General features: G+C 41.5%; 1 protein-coding gene across 1 annotated transcript in view; it reads left to right on the top strand.

The window, feature by feature from the left end:
- SLC19A2 (solute carrier family 19 member 2) overlaps window positions 1-25,227 on the top strand; it is a 35,227-nt gene that overhangs the window by 6,206 nt on the left and 3,794 nt on the right. Inside the window, exons 2-5 of the mRNA XM_027975590.2 lie at window positions 1,709-2,311; window positions 22,684-22,906; window positions 24,227-24,419; window positions 24,781-24,922. Coding sequence (XP_027831391.2) covers window positions 1,709-2,311; window positions 22,684-22,906; window positions 24,227-24,419; window positions 24,781-24,922 — 1,161 coding nt within the window. The remainder of the gene's footprint in view (window positions 1-1,708; window positions 2,312-22,683; window positions 22,907-24,226; window positions 24,420-24,780; window positions 24,923-25,227) is intronic.

Here is a 25,227-nt window from a genome sequence, read left to right as displayed (position 1 = left end):
TGACTTATTATTAAGCCCCCAGGAATTTGCTAAGCTCTGGGGTAGGTGTGAGAAGAGGAAAACGTCTCCTACCTACAATGATTCTTTTTTGAAGAATGGAGTCTTAGTTCAGTTCAGTTCAGTCGCTCAGTCGTGTCCAGCTCTTTGCAACCCCATGAATCGCAGCACGCCAGGCCTCCCTGTTCATCACCATCTCCTGGAGTTCACTCAGACTCACATCCATCGAGTCCGTGATGCCATCCAGCCATCTCATCCTCTGTCGTCCCCTTCTCCTCCTGCCCCCCAATCCCTCCCAGCATCAGAGTCTTTTCCAATGAGTCAACTCTTCTCATGAGGTGGCCAAAGTACTGGAGTTTCAGCTTTAGCATCATTCCTTCCAAAGAAATCCCAGGGTTGATCTCCTTCAGAACTCTCACATCCATACATGACCACAGGAAAACCATAGCCTTGACTAGACGGACCTTAGTCGGCAAAGTAATGTCTCTGCTTTTGAATATGCTATCTAGGTTGGTCATAACTTTTCTTCCAAGGAGTAAACATCTTTTAATTTCATGGCTGCAATCACCATCTGCAGTGATTTTGGAGCCCCAAAAAATAAAGTCTGACACTGAAATCAGTTAATTTAATGCATATCGTCTCAAGTGGTCTGTGTTTTAGCTTCAGTCCTTAAATCTTTAGACTTATGAAAAGATGGTGGAGTAAGTGACTTACATGTATTCTCTCATTTAGCCCTTGTAACAAACAACCCTGTGGCATAGGTTTTCCTTCTCTTTTACTGATGATGGAGATGGCTAAAGGGAACTTAAAATCATTAAGCAAATGATGGAACTAAACTTCCACCTGGGGTCTTCTTGGTTTAAAAATTATTTCTACTGTCTTCCAATGAAAATTTAATGAAAAAGAAAATAAAACCTTCCTTTTTTTTTTTTTTTCATATCATAGACACGCAAAAAGAAAGGCACCAGAGTTGCTTATGATGTTTCATCCATAGATTGTTACTCTGTTAAGACTGTAGGACAGAGTTACTTTCTTGATCTATTCCTGTTACCCCAACGACGTGAAACTTAATAACGGAAAAACCTAATCAATCAGTAGAATCTATGTTCCTTGTTCTGTGGCTGAAAGTAAGAACTGATGATGATTGCAAAACATTTGTTTGTTTCCAGAGCATTCATTCAGCCAAATATCTTCCAAACAGTATGCAGGCTGTGCAAATGAAAGTCAAGGCCACCCTGAAAGAACCTATAAATCAGTGGTTCTAAACTCTGACTCATGTTAAAATCTCCTGGGAAGTTTTGAAAAAATGCCTGTGGCTAGGCCTCCAAAATTTTTAAAGCTCCTTGGGAGACGTGTAACCATGGTTAAGAAGCAGTGCTATGAGGTAATTGAAGAGAGTGACATATAGAAAGCAGTGTTAAGAGAGAGCTTTGGATGTTGGGTTACAAATACGATCAACTGTAGCCAAGTCTTCCAGGATGAGGAAGGCATTGAACTAGGCCTCGATGAATAGGGAAGATATTAAGAAGAGATGATGGGATGGAAACAGGGAAGTGAATTCCAAACAGTTCTCAGAATTGTTGATGAGATTTCTTTGTTTGCTAAGAATGAGATCTTTGAGGTTATGGTAGATTGTTTTATAAGAATAAATTGTTATGAATATTCCAGTTTGTTTGAGGTCACTAACAGGGTTTTATCCTTTTTCTACCAGGTCTTCAATGAAATATATCCAGTATGGACTTACTCGTACCTGGTGCTGCTGTTTCCTGTGTTCCTTGCCACAGACTACCTCCGCTATAAGCCTGTCGTTCTGCTCCAGGGACTCAGCCTTATTGTTACGTGGTTCATGCTGCTCTATGCCCAGGGACTGCTGGCCATTCAGTTCTTGGAATTCTTCTATGGCATCGCCACTGCCACTGAAATTGCCTACTACTCCTACATCTACAGTGTGGTAGACCTGAGCATGTACCAGAAAGTCACGAGCTACTGTCGAAGTGCCACCTTGGTGGGCTTCACAGTGGGCTCTGTCCTGGGGCAGATCCTTGTCTCAGTGGCATCCTGGTCCCTGTTCAGCCTGAATGTCATCTCTCTCACCTGTGTTTCTGTGGCCTTCGCTGTGGCCTGGTTTCTGCCTATGCCACAGAAGAGCCTTTTCTTTCACCACGTTCCTCCCTCCTGCCAGGGGACAAATGGCATCAAGGTACACAATGGTGGCGTTGCTACTGACACCGCAGCTTCTAACCACCTTCCACAGTGTGAGGACGTTGAATCAAAAATCCCTCTAAATCCGGAGGAGCCACCAGTGGAGGAACAGGTAAGCGCAGCCTGTAGTGCTGGTCTGGCGCTAGACCGGTGGTAAAAAACAGATGGAAACCCAACAGATAGAAATCCAACAGTTCATTTGGATTCTGGTTTTATCTCAAATTGCTTCATTGGTTCCATTTATTCATTCAAGATAACATTGATTTGTATGAGGGATGAAAAATGTATTTTCCTTTGGAACGTGTGTTAGTTGCTCAGTTGTGTCTAACTCTTTGCGACCCTATGAACTATATAGCCCACCAGGCTCCTCTGGAGTGAATAACCTCTCAGGTCAAACTGATTCAATATATTGCTCATGTTGGAGATATCTTAGAAGCCACAGAAATGTCTATCTCTTCTTCAACTTTTTGTCTTCAGAACTTGGTATATAAAGAAAGCCTCTCAGAATATGTTGTCTAAATGAATAGGTGAAATGACGCCAGTAAATCATGAATGTCTACTTCCAGAAATGAAGTCCGAAGTATTTAAGAATAGGAACTTATCTTCCTCTTCTCTGCTGAAAATTATGTGCAGTGCAGTCATAACTCAAAGATACTGCAGGTTTGGTTCCAGACCACTGAAATAAAGCAAATATCACATAATAAAACAAAGTCACACAATTTTTTTTGGTTTCACAGTGCATATAAAAGTTATTTTTATGCTATACTGTAGTCTGTTAAGTGTGCAGTAGCATTATGTGTAAACAGTATACATGCCTAAATTTTAAATTACATTATTGCCAAAAAAATGCCAACCATCATCTGCGCCTTCAGTGAGTTGTAATCTTTTTGCTGGTGGAGGGTCTTGCCGTAATGTTAATGGCTGCTGACTGACCAGGGTGATGGTTGCCGAAGGTAGAGGTCACTGTGGCAATTTCTTAAAATGAGACAACAGTGAAGTTTGCCACTTGATTGACTTCCTTCGGGAATGATTTTTCTGCAGCACCAGTGCTGTTCAATAGCATTTCACTCATAGTAGAACTTCTTTGAAAATTGAAGTCAATCCTCTTAAACCCTGCTTTATGAACTAAGTGTATGTGATATTCTAGATCCCTGTTGTCACGTCAGCAGTCTTCACAGCATCTTTACCAGGAGTAGAGTCCACCTCAAGAAACCAGTTTCTTTGCTGATCCATTGGAAGTAGCTTTTATCCATTTAAGTTTATTATGAAATTTCATTTACAACTTAAGGTTTCATCTCTAATTATAGTTTTCTTGCTATTTCTACCACATCTGTAGTTACTTCCTCCACAAAAGTCTTGAACCCTTCAAAGTCATCCATGAAACAAAAGTTTTACAGCACAGTGGTTGTCTGACATTCCATTTGTTTTTTATAATGTGATCACTGCTCACTAAATTGATTTTATTACCTACTAATGACTAGCATCCCAGGTGGTGCTAGGTGGTAAACAACCTGTATGCCAGTGCAGAAAATGTAAGAGATGTGTGTTCGATCCCTGGGTCAGGAAGATCCCATGGAGAAGGAAATGACAACTCACTGCACTGTTCTTGCCTGGAGAATCCTATGAAAAGAGGAGCCTGGCAGGCTACAATCCATAGGGTTGCAAAGAGTCAGACATGACTGAAGCGACTCAGCAGCAGCAGCAATCACTTGAAATCTAAGGTTTAAAAAATTATGTCCTAGACCACCTTGATATTTATTATTTGTAGATATGCAAGATGTCAGTACTTGACATGCTGAAGAATTATAAAATTTTAGAGTTAGAAGTGATTCTAACCACAAGTCATAGAACAATTAGAGCATGTTAAAGGGACTTTAGATCACATCACCTTTTCATTTTAGAGATAAGTATTGGGAACTATTAATACAGCAGTACTTTTATTTGTAGAGTGACGCATTTTACTGTTAGGAAGAATTCTGTGTGTATCTGTGTGCTGTGTGTGCATGTGTGTTTGAGTTCTGTAAAACAGTGACAGAAGCAAAATAAATATTTTCAATGTATACTCAAGATTATCTGTTGCAGCACAGCACAGTGTAGCAGATTTTGAGGAAGAAAGGCAGTCTGCAGTACTGGTACTTAGCAGCAGGGTGATCTTGGGCAGGTTTCTTAATTCTTTGTGGCTGTTAGTTCCTTTGTTCATATACCTACCTCATAGGGCTATTTCAAGTATTAAATACATCCATGTAGAAGTTTCAAGTTAGTATTTGTAAGTAGGTAACTCAGTAGGTGACTCAGGGGGTAAAGCGTCTGCCTGCAATGCAGGAGACCCAGGTTCGATCCCTGAGTTGGGAAGATCCCCTGGAAAAGGAAATGGCAACCCACTCCAGTATTCTCGCCTGGAGAATCCCATGGACAGAGGAGCTTGGTAGTCTATAGTCCCCGGGGTCGCAAAGAGTCGGACACGACTGAGCGACTTCACTTCACTTCAATCAATATATGGTAATTTTTATTATTATCTTTATCATTAGATATGAATAATCAAGAACAGATTTGTACCTTCACCAAGATATTTATTTGTGGGGCTATAAATAATCTTTCATTTTCCCTTTGAATTAGTTATCCCTGGTATTCTGGGCCTTATAAAAAGAGTTATGAGGGTCTGGTACTGGTACTAATTCACAAATTATTTTTCTTTAACTGAGTTAGGCTATCCCTAAATGCAGAGAATGTTAAGCCAGTTGGTCATGAAGCTCTCCGTGACTAGAGTCCTGTGTTTTGTGAGCTGGTTGATGTGAAGGCACTCTGTCGTTTCTCTTCTGCTTCCCAGGCGTACCATGAACAACTTCTTTCTGTCCAGCCCATATATGTAGGGATACATAATTAATACCATAGAAGTAATTTAATTGCAATTGTCAGCCCTTGTCTTAAATCTTCATAGTTTAGGCATTAAACCCTAATTATCTTCATCCACATTTTCCTATTGGATGTAGAAGAAAATCCAAAATTCTCATCCTGGCCTATGAGACCTCATACAGTTTGGCTCCTTGCCAGCCCCTCTGACCTTATCTCTTAATTGGGCTGAAACACATCAAGCTTTTCTCACCTCAGAATTTCATTCAGGAGGTTCTCTCAGTCAGGACTGCCTTTCACTCTTATTTCCATGGCTGGTTCTTTTATGTCACTCAGGTCTCAACTCAGACATCCGCTTTTTAGAAAGCCATCTAACATTCTTTTTTTTTTTTAAATTTTAGTTTTTTATTTTTAAATTTTAAAATCTTTAGTTCTTACATGCATTCCCAAACATGAACCCCCTCCACCTCCCTCCCCATAACATCTTTCTGGGTCATCCCCATGCACCAGCCCCAAGCATGCTGCATCCTGCGTCAGACATAGACTGGCGATTCAATTCACATGATAGTATACATGTTAGAATGTCATTCTCCCAAATCATCCCACCTCTCCCTCTCCTCTGAGTCCAAAAGTCCGTTATACACATCTGTGTCTCTTTCCCTGTCTTGCATACAGGGTCGTCATTGCTATCTTCCTAAATTCCATATATATGTGTTAGTATACTGTATTGGTGTTTTTCTTTCTGGCTTACTTCACTCTGTATAATCGGCTCCAGTTTCATCCATCTCATCAGAACTGATTCAAATGAATTCTTTTTAACTGCTGAGTAATACTCCATTGTGTATATGTACCACAGCTTAGAAAGCCATCTAACATTCTTAGCAATCATTGCTTCTCCATACCAAAGTCGCTTGCTAGCCCATTCCCTGTTTACTGTCTTTCTATAGTATTCCTACTGTAAGGTCTCTTATATGTGTATATTTATCTTATTATGTGTATATTTATCGTCTATCTCCCTTACTCTAGTGTAAATTTCATGAACTTTCCTTTTGTGTCACCAGTGTCTAGAACATTGACAGACAGATTGTGGGCACTCAGCTGACCTTATATTTTTGAGCTCCAAAATCACTGCAGATGGTGATTGCAGCCATGAAATTAAAAGACGCTTACTCCTTGGAAGGAAAGTTATGACCAACCTAGATAGCATATTCAAAAGCAGAGACATTACTTTTCCAACAAAGGTCCATCTAGTCAAGGCTATGGTTTTCCAGTAGTCATGTATGGATGTGAGAGTTGACTATAAAGAAAGCTGAGCACTGAAGAATTGATGCTTTTGAACTGTGGTGTTGGAGAAGACTCTTGAGAGTCCCTTGGACTGCAAGGAGATCCAACCAGTCCATCCTAAAGGAAGGTCAGTCCTGGGTGTTGGAAGGACTGATGTTGAAGCTGAAACTCCAATACTTTGGCCACCTGATGTGAAGAGCTGACTCATTTGAAAAGACCTTGATACTGGGAAAGATTGAGGGCAGGAGGAGAAGGGGACGACAGAGGATGAGATGGTTGGATGGCATCACCGACTCAATGGACATGAGTTTAGGTGGACTCTGGAAGTTGGTGATGGACAGGGAGTGCTGCGGTTCATGAGGTTGCAAAAAGTCGGACACGACTGAGCGACTGGACTGACTGACTGACTGAGGACTATTTGTTGATTGCATTAGTGAGTCATGATAAACAGAATATAAAGGAAACCAACATTTACTGAACACTTGTTACATACTGAATAATACTTATCTAGGTAATAACCTGTTGAAGTAAGCATTAATTTCCATTTTACAGTTAAAAAAAAACCCCTAAGATTTGGGAATTTTTCTCATCTGAGTGTAGATAAGTATGCTGCTGATCTTAGCTTCCATATATTTTGATGTGGGTACCAGATACTGTGCCCCAAACCTCAGATTCATTATCTCATTCTTATTAAAATTACTGTTTCTAAACCTCTGTGATAAATGTGTCAGAGAGACAAGATGGCAGAGAAGTAGGGTGGACATGGGGTACATCTCTGTCCATGGATACATCAGGAATACACCCTTAGACACGGAAGTGCATGCAGAACACCAGCTGAGAGTGGACAGAACTACCTGACCCACGGAAAAGAGTGTATAGAACCACACAAAACTTGGTAGGACGAAGGAACTAGGGAGAAAAGCAGGAGTGTTAGTAGGACTGGACCTGCCCTCAGTGGGTGGGGGAACTGAAGCAGGGGTCTGATCCCCACAAAGGGGCAATTGTCTGAGTCAAACGTGAAACATTTAAGATTGAGAGTGAAACAGCCGACCTGTGGCAGCCTAAATGGAATGAGGACTTCCCTAGTAGCTCAGATAGTAAAGCATCTGCTTGCAGTGCAGGATACCTGGGTTCAATCCCTGGTTGGGAAGATCCCCTGGAGAAGAAAATGGCAACCCACTCAAGTATCCTTGCCTGTAAAATTCCATGGACAGAGGAGCCTGGCGGGCTATAGTCCATGGAGTTGCAAAGATTCGGACACGACTGAGCAACTAACACACACACACACACACACACACACACGCACAAATGGAATGAGAATTAGACAGTCCTTCCCACAGCCATACATACCCCGGGCAGGGATGCAGGTCCCCTAGAAGGCACAGCAGGTAGGCGCTGGAGTATAGGGATTGTGGAGCAATCCCAGGGCAAGGGCTGCTGTTGACTGTGGAGAGACAGACCAAGGAGATGTGAAGGAGGAGATTGTGGTGGAAAATGCCAGTGGAGGAAAGTCAGGCAGCCATGGAATCAAGGCAGTACTGCTGAGTCATGCGTAGGGGGTGGAGCCATCACCATAGCCTCTCTCTCCCCACATGCCAGCACTGGCAGTTGAACAATAGAGAGGCTGGCCCTTCAAATGCCTGACACACTGAACTACAGAGCAGGACCCCACCCAGGGTGCTCCTTTAAATGACGGAGACACCAATCTACAGAGTAGGACCCCAGCCAGGGGGGACCCTCTATGTGCCTGACAAACTGAACACAGGCAAGGGAGTCCTCTTAAGTGCCTGAACGGGCGGAGCTACAGAGGAAGACTAGCCAAAGAGGCCTCCTGATCGCCAGCTACCAGAGGCTTGAAAAAAGACCCTTGTTAGGGTCCTAACTCCTACGGCTGAGGCAGTCCATATCCCTGCACTTGGTGCCGCCAGGGTCCCTGCAACCCAAGCAGCTGTGCCACCTTCATGCTCAACCCTCACTGGGGCAGAGCTGCCACAGGCAAAAAAGGTCTGGTGTCTGTGCATGCTGGGTTGCTTCGGTCATGTCCAATTCTTTGCAACCCTGTGTACTGTGGCCTGCCAGGCTTCTCTGTCAGGGGCATTCTCCAGCTCAGAATACTGGAGTGTATTGGCCAATACTGGTTGCCATACCCTTCTAGAGCACTATATTTTCTGCTGCCATAGCTACCAACTCCCCTGAGTACCTGGTGCTGCCAGAACCCCTGTGACCCAAGGAGCTGCACCACCTCCACACCTGGCCCTCACTGGGGCAGACCCAGGTCCTCCAGGGCAGCTGCAAGAGCAAACCCCAGTGGACTACCCACATGCAGAGGTAGAAATAAAACCACACTCGAAACCCAGGGGCAGTGTGGCTAAGGAAGAAGACCCAAAACCTTCCCACCAGCTATACAAGCTGCAGATTCAATCCACACCATCAACTAGGCAGACTGTCTAGTGAAGTTGCTCAGTCGTGTCAGACTCTTTGCGACCCCATGGACTGTAGCCTACCAGGCTCCTCCGTCCATGGGATTTTCCAGGCAAGAGTACTGGAGTGGATTGCCATTTCCTTCTCCAGGGGATCTTCCCAACCCAGGAACTGAACCCGGGTCTCCCGCATTACAGGCAGACGCTTTACCGTCTGAGTCACCAGGGAAGCCCTTATATAAAAGCACATCATGAGCTCCCACAAAGAAAAACACACTGGTTCTGATAGTTCTGTGTGGAGGCAAGAACACACAGGAGTAGGACCAGATTAGAATCTGAGCTGTTCCCACAGCAGGTACAGAGACCACCAGCACAGTGTTGGAGGGCATCCTAGGGAGGTGAGGTGGATTGTTGACTCCTAGCAAGAGAAAGGACCCTGACACCAGTGACTCAAGCAAAAAATTTATTATTCACTTGTTCTGTAGTTTCCTTTGGATTTTTTTTCTTTTTTCTTTTCTTCCCTCCCCACCCCTGCCCCCCATTGTAGTTGTTGATTTTATTGACACTATGAAATCTAATTAAGCTTTTGAATATTTTTTTCTTTTTTTCTGTCATAGTTTTTATTGTTCTTATAAACTCTGCCTGTACATTGGGCTTTTGCATTCCTGTAGAGTTTTGTTTTTTTGTTTTTCTTCTTTTTTCTTTTATTAATTTTTTAAGCCTATTATTATTTTTTCTACATTTATTCCTTTGTTTTTCCTACTTTATTTTCCCCTTGCAGTTAATCTTTAATGTATATCTACCTGTATTTAACTTTGCATATCTATTCTTTCTTTTCTTTCTTTCCTTTCCTCTCAAAATATTTGTTAGTTTTGTTTTCTTTGCTTTATTCTCTGCTCGGCACCTTGCCTTAGTTTTGTTTTCCAGTTTGTGCTTTAGTTAGTTTTGGTCTTAACTGGTAGATATAATTTTTGGTTTCGTTTGTTCACTGGGTCAATCTATTGTACTTTATTTTTGTTGGACTGTTTTGATTTTGCTTATAGGTGTATATGTATATGTGTATACTCCATTATTTTAATTATTATTTGCCTGATTTTGTAACTGCCATTTGTCTGGGGTTAATCTTTGGTTTCTTGTTTTGAGGTATTTGTTTTAATCTCATTTAATGCCATAACAAACCACTTGTGGAATCTTCGTTCCTGACCAGAGATCAAGCCCTGAGCGTTTGGAGTGGGAACACTGATTCCAAGAACCTAGACTACCAGAGAGCTAATCCTGCTGCTGCTGCTGCTGCTGCTGCTGCTGCTGCTAAGTCGCTTCAGTCGTGTCCGACTCTATGTGACCCCATAGACGGCAGCCCACCAGGCTCCGCCGTCCCTGGGATTCTCCAGGCAAGAACGCTGGAGTGGGTTGCCATTTCCTTCTCCAGTGCCTGAAAGCGAAAAGTGAAAGTGAAGTTGCTCAGTCGTGTCCGACTCTTAGCGACCCCATGGACTGCAGTGCACCAGGCTCCTCCATCCATGGATTTTCCAAGCAAGAGTACTGGAGAACTAACCCTAGGGGGTATCAAATAGTGAGAACTCACACGAAGGAAACCACCAGAATATAAGACCTGGCATCACCCAACCACCAGTAGCACCCTGTGCAGGACACCTCATCCAAACAACACACAAAACAAGACTACAAACTGAACCATCAGCAGACAGGATTACCACCTCACTCAGCCTTGCCCATGAGAGGAAAAACAGCACAACAACAACAACAAAACTCGGCACAAATCTCATCTTATACAATGCTTACACAAACCACTGGGCCAAACTTAGGATGGCAGAAACTGAAAGGAAGAAAGAATTCAACCCTGAATCCTGGGAAAAGGAGACCTCAAACACAAAGACTTAAAAAAAAAAAATGAGAAGGCAGAGAAATACTGTACAAATGAAGGAACAAACTAGAAACACAGAAATCCAAATAAATGAAGAGGAAATAGGCAAACTACCTGGAAAAGATTTCAGAATAGTGATAGTGAATGTGAAAGTCGCTCAGTCCTGTCTGACTCTTTGCGACCCCATGGACAGCAGAGTCCGTGGAATTCTCCAGGCCAGAATACTGGAGAGGGTAGCCTTTCCCTTTTCCAAGGGATCTTCCCAAGCCACGGATTGAACCCAGGTATCCTACATTGCAGGCAGATTCTTTAGCAGCTGAGCCACAAGGGAAGCCCAAGAATACTGAAGTGAATAGCCTATCCCTTCTCCAGCAGATCATCTCAATCTAGGAATTGAACTGGGGTCTCCTGCATTGCAGGTGGATTCGTTACCAACTGAGCTATCAGGGAAGCCCATAGTGATGGTTTAGTTCAGTTCAGTTCAGTTGCTCGGTCGTGTCCTACTCTTTGCGACCCCATGAATTGCAACACGCCAGGCCTCCCTGTCCATAGCCAACTCCTGGAGTTCACTCAAACTCATGTCCATCGAGTTGGTGATGCCATCTAGCCATCTCATTCTTTGTCGTCCCCTTCTCCTCCTGACTCCAATCATCCCTCCCAGCATCAGAGTCTTTTCCAATGAGTCAACTCTTCACATGAGGTGGCCAAAGTACTGGAGCTTCAGCTTCAGCATCATTCCTTCCAAAGAAATCGTAGGGCTGATCTCCTTTAGGATGGACTGGTTGGATCTCCTTGCAGTCCAAGAGACTCTCAAGAGTCTTCTTCAACACTACAGTTCAAAAGCATCAATTCTTCAGTGCTCTGCTTTCTTCACAGTCCAACTCTCACATCCATACATGACCACTGGAAAACCATAGCCTTGACTAGACGGACCTTTGTTGGCAAAGTAACGTCTCTGCTTTTGAATATGCTATCTAGGTTGGTCCTAACTTTCCTTCCAAGGAGTAAGCGTCTTTTAATTTCATGGCTGCAGTCACCATCTGCAGTGATTTTGGAACCCCCCAAAATAAAGTCTGACACTGTTTCCACTGTTTCCCCATCTGTTTCCCATGAAGTGATGGGACCAGATGCCATGATCTTCGTTTTCTGAATGTTGAGCTTTAAGCCAATGTTTTCACTCTCCTCTTTCACTTTCATCAAGAGGCTTTTTAGTTCCTCTTCACTTTCTGCCATAAGGGTGGTGTCATCTGCATAGCTGAGGTTATTGATATTTCTCCCAGCAATCTTGATTCCAGCTTGTGCTTCTTCCAGCCCAGCATTTCTCATGATGTTCTCTGCATAGAAGTTAAATAAGCAGGGTGACAATATACAGCCTTGATGTACTCCTTTTCCTATTTGGAACCAGTCTGTTGTTCCATGTCCAGTTCTAACTGTTGCTTCCTGACCTGCATACAGATTTCTCAAGAGGTAGGTCAGGTGGTCTGGTATTCCCATCTCTTTGAGAATTTTCCACAGTTTATTGTGATCCACACAGTCAGAGGCTTTGGCATAGTCAATAAAGCAGAAATAGATGTTTTTCTGGAACTCTCTTGCTTTTGTGATGATCCAGCAGATGTTGGCAATTTGATCTCTGGTTCCTTTGCCTTTTCTAAAACCAGAGTATCTGAAAGTTACTGAATATCTGAAGTTATTGAATATCTGGAAGTTCATGGTTCATGAGTTGCTGAAGTCTGGCTTGGAGAATTTTGAGCATTACTTTACTGGCGTGTGAGATGAGTGCAATTGTGCGGTAGTTTGAGCATTCTTTGGCATTGCCTTTCTTTGGGATTGGAATGAAAACTGACCTTTTCTAGTCCTGCGGCCACTTCTGAGTTTTCCAAATTTGCTGGCATATTGAGTGCAGCACTTTGACAGCATCATCTTTCAGGATTTGAAATAGCTCCACTGGAATTCCATCACCTCCACTAGCTTTGTTCGTAGTGATGCTTTCTAAGGCCCACTTGACTTCACATTCCAGGATGTCTGGCTCTAGGTTAGTGATCACACCATCGTGATTATCCGGGTTGCAAAGATCTTTTTTTGTACAGTTCTTCTGTGTATTCTTGCCACCTCTTCTTAATATCTTCTGCTTCTGTTAGGTCCCTACCATTTCTGTCCTTTATTAAGCTCATCTTTGCATAAAACGTACCCTTGGTATCTCTAATTTTCTTGAAAGGATGTCTAGTTTTTCCCATTCTATTGTTTTCCTCTATTTCTTTGCATTGATTGCTAAAGAAGGCGTTCTTATCTCTCCTTGCTATTCTTTGGAACTCTGCGTTCAAACGGGTATATCTTTCCTTTTCTCCTTTGCTTTTTGCTTCCCTTCTTTTCACAGCTATTTGTAAGGCCTCCTTAGACAGCCATTTTGCTTTTTTGCATTTCTTTTTCTTAGGGATGGTCTTGATTCCTATCTCCTGAACAATGTCATGAACTTCCATCCATAGTTCATCAGGCACTCTGTTTATCGGATCTAGTCTCTTAAATCTATTTCTCACTTCCATTGTGTAGTCATAACAGATTTGATTTAGGTCATACCTGAATGGTCTAGTGGTTTTCTCCACTTTCTTCAACTTCAGTCTGAATATGGCAATAAGGAGTTCATGATCTGAGCCACAGTCAGCTCCTGGTCTTGTTTTTGCTGACTGTATAGAGCTGCTCCATCTTTGGCTGCAAAGAATATAATCAGTCTGATTTCGGTGTTGACCATGTGGTGATGTCCATGTGTAGAGTCTTCTCTTGGGTTGTTAGAAGAGGGTGTTTGCTATGACCAGTGCATTCTCTTGGCAGAACTCTATTAGCCTTTGCCCTACTTCATTCTGTAGTCCAAGGCCAAATTTGCCTGTTTCTCCAGGTATGTCTTGACTTCCTACTTTTGCATTCCAGTCCCCTATAATGAAAAGGACATCTATTTGGGGTGTTAGTTCTAGAAGGTCTTGTAGGTCTTCATAGAACTGTTCAACTTCAGCCTCTTCAGTGTTACTGGTTGAGGCATAGACTTGGATTACCTGATATTGAATGATTTGCCTTGGAAACGAAGAGAGATCATTCTGTCATTTTGAGATTGCATTCAAGTACTGCATTTTGGACTCTTCTGTTGACCATGATGGCTACTCCATTTCTTCTAAGGGATTCCTGCCCACAGTAGTAGATATAATGGTCATCTGAATTAAATTCACCCATTCCAGTCCATCTTAGTTCGCTGGTTTCTAGAATGTCAACGTTCACTCTTGTCATCTCCTGTTTGACCACTTCCAATTTGCCTTGATTCATGGACCTGACATTCCAGGTTCCTATGCAATATTGCTTTTTACAGCATCAAACCTTTCTTCTATGACCAGTCACATCCACAACTGGATGTCGTTTTTGCTTTGGCTCCATCCCTTCATTCTTTCTGGAGTTATTTCTCCACTGATCTCCAGTAGCATATTGGGCACCTACTGACCTGGGGAGTTCCTCTTTCAGTATCCTGTCTTTTTGCCTTTTCATACTGTTCATGGGGTTCTCAAGGCAAGAATACTGAAGTGGTTTGCCATTCCCTTCTCCAGTGGACCACATTCTGTCAGACCTCTCCACCATGACCCAACAGTCTTGGGTGGCCCCACACGGCATGGCTTAATTTCATTGAGTTAGACAAGGCTGTGGTCCATGAACAACTCTATGGCAATAAAATGGATAACCTGGAAGAAATGGACAGATTCTTAGAAAAGTTCAATCTTCCAAGACTGAGACAGGAAGAAATAGAAATTTTGAACAACCCAATTACAAGCACTGATATTGAAGCTGTGAACAAACATCTCCCAAAAAACAAAAGCTCCAGACCAGATGGAGAATTCTGTCAAACATTTCGAGAAGAGCTTATGCCTGTTAAAACTCTTTAAAAAAATTGCAGAGGAAGGATCACTTCCAAACATTCTACGAGGCCACCATCACTGTGATATCCAAACCAAAGACAACACAAAGAAAACTAGAGGTCAATGTCACTGATGAACATAGATGCAAAAATCCTCAACAGAATTTCAACAAATAGAATTCATCAATACATCAAAAAGCTTATACACGATGATCAGTTTGGGTTTATTCCAGGGTTACAAGGATTCTTCAATATGTGCAAATCAATCAGTGTGATATGCCATATTGACAAATTGCAAGATAAAAATCATATGATCATCTCAATAGATGCAGAAAAAGCCTTTGACAAAATTCAGCACCCATTTATAATTAAAACTCTTCAAAAAGTAGGCATAGAAGGAACCTACCTCAACATAGTAAAGGCCATATATGATAAACCTACAGCAAACATTATTCTCAGTGGTGGGAAACTGAAAGCATTCCCCCTACGATCCCCCTAAGAGTGTCCACTTTCACCACTACATAGTTCTGGAAGTCCTGGCTACAGCAATCAGAGAAAAAAAAGAAAAGGAATCCAAATCGGAAAAGAAGAAGTAAAGCTCTCACTGTTTGCAGATGACATGATACTGTCCATAGAAAACCCTAAAGATAGTATCAGGAAATTACTAGAGCTAATCAGTGAATTTAGCAAACTCGCAGGATATAAAATCAATACACAGAAATCATTTGCATTTCTATATACTAACAAAAAATCAAAAAAATTAAGGAGTCAGTCCCGTTCACCATTGCAACAAAAAGAATAAAATATCTAGGAATAAATTTACCTAAGGAGAGAAAAGAACTGTACACAGAAAATTATAAGACACTGATGAAAGAATCAAAGATGACATAAACAGGGAGAGATATTCCATGTTCCTGGGCAGGAAAAATCAATATTTTGGAAATGACTATACTACCACATGCAATCTGCAGATTCAATGCAGTCCCTATCAAATTACCCATAGCGTTTTTCACAGAACTAGAACGAAAAAATTACAGAATTCATATGGGAACACAAAAGACCCCAAATAGCCAACGCAGTCTTGAGAAAGAAGAATGGAGCTGGAGGAATCAACCTTCCTGACTTCAGATTATACTATATAGCTACACTCATCAAGACAGTATGGTACTGGCACAAAAACAGAAATATAGACCAATAAAACAAGATAGAAAGCCCAGAAATAAACCCATACACCTATGGGTACCTTATTTTTGACAAGGGAGGCAAGAATATACAATGAGGCAAAGAGAGCCTCTTCAATAAATGGTGCTGGGAAAAGTGGACAACTACGTGTAAAAGAATGAAATTAGAAGACGTCCTAACACCATACACAAAGATAAACTCAAAATGGATTAAAGATCTAAATATAAGACCAGTAACTATAAAACTCTTGGAGGAAAATATAGAACACTCAATGACAGAAATTAAGAGAAGATCTTCTCTGATCCACCTCACAGAGTAATGGAAATAAAAACAAAGTAAACAAGTGAGACCTGATTAAACTTAAAAGCTTTTGCACAGGAAAGGAAGCTATAAGCAAGGTGAAAAGATAACCCTCAGAATGGGAGAAAATATTAGTAAATGAAACAACTGACAGAGGATTAATTTCCAAAATATACAAGCGACTGATACAACTCAATACCAGAAAAACAACCCGATCAAAAAGTGGGAAAAAGACCTCAACAGACATTCCTCCAAAGAAGACATACAGATGGCTACCAAACACATGAAAAGGTGCTTAACTTCAGTCGTTATTATAAGAAATGCAGATCAAAACTATAATGTGTGAGGTGTGCTGTGAGATATCTAGTTGTTACATATCTAGCTATTACAATAAACAACCTAGATGTCCATCGGCAGATGAATGGATGAAGAAATGTGTGTGGTGTGAGATATCCCCTCACACCAGTCAGAATGGCCATCATCAAAAAGTCTACAAACAAGAAATGCTGGAGAGGATGTGGAGAAAAGGGAACATTCTTGCACTGTTGGTGGGAATGTAAATTGATACAGCCACTATGGGAAGACGGTGTGGAGATTCCTTAAAAAACTAGGAATAAAACACTATATGACCCAGCAATCCCACTCCTAGGCATATACCCTGGGTAAACCAAAACTGAAAAGGACACATGTATCCCATTGTTCATTGCAGCACTATTTACAATAGCTAGAACAAGGAAGCAACCTAGATGTCCATCGACAGATGAATGGATAAAGAAAGTGGTGGTAGATATATACAATGGACTGCTGGCCACCTCATGCAAAGAGTTGACTCATTGGAGAAGACTTTGATGCTGCAGTCCCTTGGACTGCAAGGAGATCCAAGCAGTCCATCCTAAAGGAGATCAGTCCTGGGTGCTCATTGAAAGGAATGATGCTAAAGCTGAAACTCCAGTACTTTGGCCGTCTCATGCGAAGAGTTGACTCATTGGAAAAGACTCTGATGCTGGGAGGGATTGGGGGCAGGAGGAGAAGGGGACGACCAAGGATGAGATGGCTGGATGGCGTCACTGACTCGATGGACGCGACTCTGAGTGAACTCCAGGAGTTGGTGATGGACAGGGAGGCCTGGCGTGCTGTGATTCACGGGGTCCCAAAGAGTCAGACACGACTGAGCAACTGAACTGAACTGAACTGATTACCCATAAAAAGGAACGCATTTGAGTCAGTACTAATAAGGTGGATGAACCTAGAACCTGTTATACAGAGTGAAGTAAGTCAGAAAGAGAAAGTTAAATACCATATTCTAACACACGTATATGAAATCTAGAAAAGTAAAAGTGAAGGTCGCTCAGTCGTGTCCAACTCTTTGTGACCCCATGGACTATACAGTCCATGGAATTCTCCAGGCCAAGATACTGGCGTGGGTAGCCGTTCCCTTCTTCAGGGGATCTTCCCAACCCAGGGATTGAACCCAGGTATCCCGCATTACAGGCGGATTCTTTACCACCTGAGCCACAAGGGAAGCCCAAGAATACTGGAGTGGGTAGACTATCGCTTCTCCAGCGGATCTTCCCTACCCAAGAATTGAACCAGGGTCTTCTGCATTGCAGGCGGATTCTTTACCAACTGAGCTGTGAGGGAAGCCCTAGAGAAAATGATACCAAAGAATTTATTTGCAGGGCAGCAATGGAGAAACAGACATAGAGAACAGACTTACGGACATGGGGAGAGGGGAGGAGAGGGTGACATGTATGGAGAGAGAGTAATACGGAAACTTACATTATGTGTAAAATAGATAGCCAACGAGAATTTGCTGTATGTCTTAGGAAACTCAAACAGGGCCTCTCTTTATCAACCTAGGGGGTGGAATGGGGAGGAAGATGGGAGGGAGGTTCAAACGGGAGGGGATACATGTATACCTATGGCTGATTCATGTTGAGGTTTGACAGAAAACAACAAATTCTGTAAAGCAATTATCCTTCAATTAAAAAAAAAAAGTGTCACTATCTCCCTTTAACAGAGGAGGGAAAAGAAGCTTACATTAACTATCTTACCCAAAGGCACCTAGAAAGTGGCAGTCAAAATGTCCACCCCAGACCTAGCTGACTCCTAACCACTACAGTAGAGACTCCCTTGTTGCAGAGAAGTAACTTCTCAAGCTTAAAAAAAAGGCATCAAAACCTTCAAATAAAATCTGAAACTAGATGATCCAAGGGGAGTTCCCCAGTTGCTTAGTGGTTAGGATTCTTGGCTTTCGCTGTTGTGGCCCATGTTCAAACCCTGGTTGGAGAACTGAGATCCCACAAACCATGTGGTACAGCCAAAAAAAAAAAAAAAGATGCCTATGTGATAAGTGAAAATTAAGCTGAGGGATGGTGTAAATAGGCAGATCTATGAAATATTTCATGATCCTTATTCTGGTGAGGTTATCTTAGCATTTTAAGGAGAAGATGGCCTTTATTTACTTAATTTCAATAGTCACCTCTTAAAATATATGGCTAATAAACATCATTTTAAGATGAAAAAGAGAATCTCTATACTGATTTTATTTAGAAGATTCATACTTAACTTTTAAGTAAACAATACAGAAAGCTACATAAAAGGAGGTCATCTGAACTGCTGGGTGCAAAGATTACCACTGTTAATATTTTATTGCCCTTTCTAAACATTGCTGTTGTATATATACATTTTATAGCAAACAAAAGTATAATCTACATGTTTCATAACTTTGTTTTTTTACTCATTGTTAATATAATGCTCATCTTTCTATGTTTTTTAAAGTCAGAATAGCTTTCAGAATCCAAAGAATTGAAACCATAATGGTAAAGATGACTGATGGGAGGTTTGTGTTGGGCAGGACTTTGCCTTTCCCATCAGGTTGGCCTTGAGTGCTAAAAGCCGGAATCAGAGAGAGATTTATGTGACGGACAGAGTCTGTCTCTTGACCTTTTCTACTTTTTTCCCCCTCATTTGTGGTCACAACCTTTCCCTCTGATTGTCTCCAGTTGGACCCCTGCCAAGTTATGTCTGAGTTGGGATGGAGGGGAGGGTGTGAAGCCGTATATGGTTGTACCCGCCCCCCCCACCTTTGCAGCTTAATGCCCTTGAAACTCAGGTAGGTGTCATTCCCCCTGAAAGAGAGTAGCCAAAGGCAGATCTCTGTGCCAACTCTTAACAGGTTTCCAATGCTTCACTTTCAGGCTTATGAACTAGGGCTCTATGAGATACCAGACTGAGCCAAGAATGAATATTCCTAGGATAAGTGCACAGCAGGCCAGAGCAGGAAAGTGTGTCCCAGAAGCCTTTTCTGTTGGAAGAGAACTCTATCATTGCTGACTCATAAACACACCTCAAAAGTGCCTTCTTCTGTCCTTTTGTTCTTGTTTCCTTTGAATGTTGTTCATCAGTATTGCACTATTCTAATCTTGTGTCTCCCAAAGTCTCTCAAACATTCTTCCATGATATATATTTGGTTCCTTTCCCTTGAAACCAGGTGTACTTTTATCTGTCCCTCATTGTATACATTTTTACCATTTTGGATAGTGAAATATCAATAGCTGAGGAAATAGTCTTCCTTTCATCATAAAAAAAATTGTTCACTGTTGATAGCAATAATTAGAATTGTGTCCTTCAAAAGCACTTATCAGAAGACTTATTCTCGAAAATTTTCATCCTTGTTTGATTATAGACAAATCTTCTGCATATATGACTGAGCTAAGAAAAGAGTAATTATTTAACTTGATATTGTAAACACTTAACTATAACTATTAAAAGGTTCTGTTTAAAGAGAAGGGGCTACACAGAAATTAACATAAAGTGGCTTATAGTTGAATATAAAACCTGAAACCATAAGAATGCTTAGAAGAAAACATAGGTGGTAAACTTGACATCTGTCTTGGCAGTGATTTTTTTTTTTTTTAATTTGACAACAAAAGCAAAAAATAAGTGGGAAAGCATCACACTAAAAAGCTTCTGCATGCCAAAGAAAAGCATCAACCAAATGACAAACTATTGAATGGGAGAAAATATCTGCAAATCATGTTTGATAAGGGGTTCATATCCAAAATATATAAGGAACTCATACAACTCAAGAGCAAAAAAAAAAAAAAGAATCCAATTTAAAAATGGGCAGAAGATCTGAATAGACATTTTTCCAAAGATGTTTGGGTGGTCAGCAGGTACATATGAAAAGTGCTTAAGTCACTCACTAATCAGGGGAATGCAAAGCAAAACCACAAGGAGCTATCACCTCACACCTGTTAGGATGGCTGTTTTAAAAAAAATAAGAAATGTGTGGGTATGGAGAAAAGGAATCCTTTTTGCACTGTTAGTGGAAATGTAAATTGGTGCTGTCACTATGAAAAATTGTGTGGAAGTTCCTCAAAAAATTAAAACTCGAGCTACCCACAAGATCCAACAGTTCTACTCCTGCCTACATACCCAAAGAAAATGGAAACACTAACTCAAAAAGATAAACCTACCAGTTCATTGCAGCACTATTTATAATAGCCAAGATGTGAATACAACCTAAGTGTCCAACAGTGGATGAATGGGTAAAGAAAATGTGGTATGCTCACATATATATACACACGGGAACATTATACAGCCACAGAAAAACAAATGAGGTCTTGCTATTTGCAACAACGTGGATGGACATGGATGGATGCTAAGTGAAGTAAGACACACAAAAATACTGTGTTGGGCAAAAAGTTTGTATGGAAAAATCTGAACAAACCTTTGGCCAACCCAGTATCATATGATCTCATTTATATTTGGAAACTAAAAACAAAAAAACCTCAAGCTCATAAATACAGAGAATAGATTGGTGGTCGCCAGAGGCAGGGGCTAGGGGATAAGCAAATGGGTAAAGAAAGGGGAGTCAAAATGTTCTAAGTCCCAGTTGTGACTAAGTTGTGAGGATGTAAGGTACAACATGGTGATTATAGTAAGTAATACTGTATTGTTTATTTGAAAGTTCCTAGATCTCAAAATTCTCATCACAAGAAAAAAATTACAGCTATATATGGTGACAGATGTTGACTATACTTATTGTGGTGATCATTTCACAATGTGTACAAATACAGAATTATTTTGTTACACACCCAAAACTAATACAATGTCAAAGGTCAGTTATACCTGAATTTTTTAAAATAAAGGAAGTTTCATGTTCAAGACTGGCTTCCCCGGTGGCTCAGTGGTAAAGGATCCGCCTGCAGTGCAGGAGACACAGGAGATGTGGGTTCGATTCCTGGGTCAGGAAGGCTCCCTAGAGGAGGGGATGACAACCCTAATTGCCTAGTCCAGTATTCTTGCTCAGAAAATCCCACGGACAGGGGGAGCCTGGCAGGCTACAGTACCTGGGGTCGCAGAGAGGTGGACACAGCTGATGAGACTGAGCAGCAGCAGCGGCATGTGCAAGGCGTGGCCGGCAGCCAGCTCGCGGCCTGATGCACGCTGCTGCCGTCCATGTAGATAGTCTGTAACGTGCCTCTGCCGCACATCCTTCCTCTTGAATGCTGCTTCATAGGTAGCTTCCTCTTGGTCTCTGGATTCTCTCATTTTGCCTTCTTGTGTTAGCTGCAAAATTTCCTATGTTCTGAGCAAGGTTCTGAACTTAATGGCAACTTTTGGTAGACTGACCTTTGATATGATTGGAGTTGGCCCAAAAGTTTGTATGGAAAAAAAAATGGGTAAAGGGGAGTCGAAAGGTACTGAGTTCTAGTTATAAATAAGTTGTGGGGATGTAATATACAGCATGGTGACTGTAGTTAGTAATACTGTATTGCATATTTGAATATGGTGTCTGGACTCTCACACTGACTTCTTGACATAGTCCAGGGATAATGGAACATAGCTCAGTCATGTTTTGATTGACTCAGTTACATGCATAATAGCTTTGTTACCTCATTATTATAGTAATGTTTCCTGTAAAAAATACTGGGGAAAAAAACTTAAGGGAGAAAATTAAAATCACTGATTACCCCCTTACCCAGAGAGCACTGCTGCTAATATTTTGGTTTATTTTTTCCTAAGACTTCTGTTTTAACCATTATCTTTCAGTGAATCTGATAGGTTCTCATTCATGAACTCTACCTGAACAGTGACTTACTGGTGGATGCTAAGTCACTTCAGTCATGTCTGACTCTTTGCCACCCCATGCATGTAGCCTACTGGGATTACTAATTATTGTTTGTTCTTAATGCTGCTTGCCCCTGTGTGGGAAGATGTGGAATGTCATCTCCCTTTGACTGACGTCTGCAGTCTCTGATCATCTTTCTACCTTCATTTTGTAAACAATGTATCATTTGCTGGAGGTACTAATGTATATAGAACATTTAAAGCAAAATATATTTTTCTCCCAAGAGGGAATAAATGTAATTGCTGAAAAGTTCATACACACACACACACACACACACACACACACACACACACACACATATAAACACATATAGACATGAGTTTGAGCAGACTCAGGGAGGTAGTGAAGGACAGGGAAGCCTGGCATGCTGTAATCCATGCGGTTGCAAAGAGTCAGACACAGCTAAGCAATTGAACAACAACATATATGAAAGAAGCAATTGGTTTTCTCAAGGAAACAGAAAAAAGTCTGCTGAATAGAAAATTGAGTCTACACAACAGCTTTCTGTCCAGTTGCTTTCTTCCCTTTTTCTGGGTAGGAATCCAAGCCAGACCGTCTCCTTGTGCTGAAGGTCCTGTGGAATGATTTCCTGGTGTGCTACTCCTCTCGCCCTCTGCTCTGCTGGTCTGTGTGGTGGGCCCTCTCCACCTGCGGCTATTTTCAAGTCATTAACTACGCACAGGGCCTGTGGGAGCAGGTGATGCCTTCCCGCCATGCTGCTATCTATAACGGCGGTGTGGAGGCCGTTTCAACCTTACTGGGTAAGCAGTGCTGGGCGGTAGGGCAGGTTGGGTGGGAGAGGCCTCTGGTAGTTTAGTTGACCATGATCAGTTTTTCTCCCCTCTCAAATTTGAAGTAACCTCAAAGAATGGTTTGTTTACTTTGAGCTCTGATTTTATCATTTAGGATGACAGTTCAGAAGTGTACGTTCAGGGAGTACTATGATAACAAACTTGAATTCTTTTTTTTTTAATATAAATTTATTTTAATTGGAGGCTAATTACTTTACAATATTGTATTGGTTTTGGCATACATCAACATTTTTTTTTAATCCGCCACTGGTGTACACATGTTCCCCATCCTGAACCCCCCTCCCACTTCCCTCCCCATACCATCCCTCTGGGTCATCCCAGTGCACCAGCCCTGAGCATCCTATTATCATGCTTGAATTATTTATAACCTTTGGGAAACCTAATGTAAGGATCCTGTAAATTGTTTTCTTACCCAAGTTTCCTTTATCTCTGATTCACTGCGTGCTTTGGCCATGCGTGAAGCTTTGAGCAGCACTGTTCAGTACTTTCTAACAATAGTAGCTAGTATATGTTGTGTTGCAGGTGCCATTCTGAAGACTTTATGTATATTAACACCGTCCTCACAAAATTCCTTTGTTGCAGTTATTACCCCCATTTTCCAATTAAGGAAGCTGTTGAAAGATATGTTAATCACTTGCCTAAGGTCATATAGATGGTCAGTGGTAAAGTCAAGGTTTGAACTCAGAGCCTGTCTTTGGCCATTAGCATCTATCGTTCCAGTCTAATTTGTTGATCCACCTCATAGGTCTTAGAAGATCATAAAGGACTTCTGTGAACACTTTTAACTGTGACCAGCACTTAGAAAGCACTCCATACCATTTAGCTCTCATTATCCTCATCATCGTCATTTGACCACGTGACAAACTGCCCCTCAGATGGGAGGAGAGATGAACCATCCTGCCATGTTGCCAGGCTACAGGCAGGATGGTTCTTTTTGACTCTTGCCTCTGCATCCACCTCAGTAGCTTTCCCTTAGCAGCACCCCTGGTTCTATGTCCTCCTTTTCCATCTCATTACCCACTGCCCTAATTCAGTCTCTTATCATCTCTCCATACTATTTATTCCATCATACTATTTATTCTCTCATACTATTTATTCCATCAGGTCCAAAAATCTCTGCCTAACTTTCAAGGGCCTTCATAATCTTGAACTACCCTGGTTAGAAATTTAAAGAGCTTAAAATGTCCTAATCTAAGGTGAATTTTTCATTTAGTGAAATAGTGCTTGTTTAGCAAAATGAGTAATTACTTTTCTGTTTTTGTTTTGTAGGTGCTGTTGCAGTGTTTGCAGTCGGTTACATAAAAATATCCTGGTCCACTTGGGGAGAATTGACATTGTCTCTCTTTTCTCTCCTGATTGCTGCTGCAGTGTATATCATGGACACTGTGCGTAACATTTGGGTGTGCTACGCATCCTACGTTGTCTTCAGAATCATCTACATGTTACTCATCACAATAGCAACGTATGTATTACGATTCAAAGCAGCATCAGAAGAGCTGTAACAGGATTAACTTTTTGGTTTCTTTACAAATTAAATTTCTGGTTCAAGGGCAAATGGGAGGAAGCATTATACCATAAGTGCATTATCAGTTTTTCTTTTGAGGAAGTATTTAGGCAAGTTTCATTTATTTCCTTGTTCATGTTTCTGCTGTTTTCAGACATTTGCATGAGGTTTGTATCATTTAGCAAAAGAATACTCTTCACTTGGTTGGGAAGGGAATTGACAGTAGAAGAGTATGGGCTGCTCTTCACATTTGAAATAAGAAATGTAACTATCCTTGAAGTAGTTCTTATCTTTGCATTCTTTTTATTTATTTTTTAAGTTTTCAGATTGCTGCAAACCTCAGCATGGAGCGCTATGCCCTAGTGTTTGGTGTAAATACTTTCATTGCCCTAGCACTGCAGACTCTGCTCACTCTAATTGTGGTAGATGCCAGTGGCCTTGGCTTGGAAATTACCACTCAGGTAAGGTCTGTTTCAGTACTGAAGATGTTATGGGTTGATCAGGGTAACAGAAGTGGAGCATGCTTCAGGGAAACAAATTCAAACAATAGAGACAGATAGAAAATCGAAAGTAAAAGTGTTCTTTCCTTCCTTCAGTTATCCCCCACCCTTAGTTCCTTTCTATCAGGAGGATACTGAAACCATCATCTCTTTGATGAGGCCCTAGAACTCATCTGAGTGTGATTATCCAGCCTTGTGGAGCTGAGAGGTAGTGTTAGTTCTTCTGCTTCCTCACCCATTATTTCCCTCCATTTTAAATTCTGTGC

Source organism: Ovis aries, chromosome 12 (genome assembly GCF_016772045.2).
Source record: "Ovis aries strain OAR_USU_Benz2616 breed Rambouillet chromosome 12, ARS-UI_Ramb_v3.0, whole genome shotgun sequence".
Lineage (NCBI taxonomy): Eukaryota > Metazoa > Chordata > Mammalia > Artiodactyla > Bovidae > Ovis > Ovis aries.
This window is presented reverse-complemented; position numbering and strand designations above follow the sequence as displayed.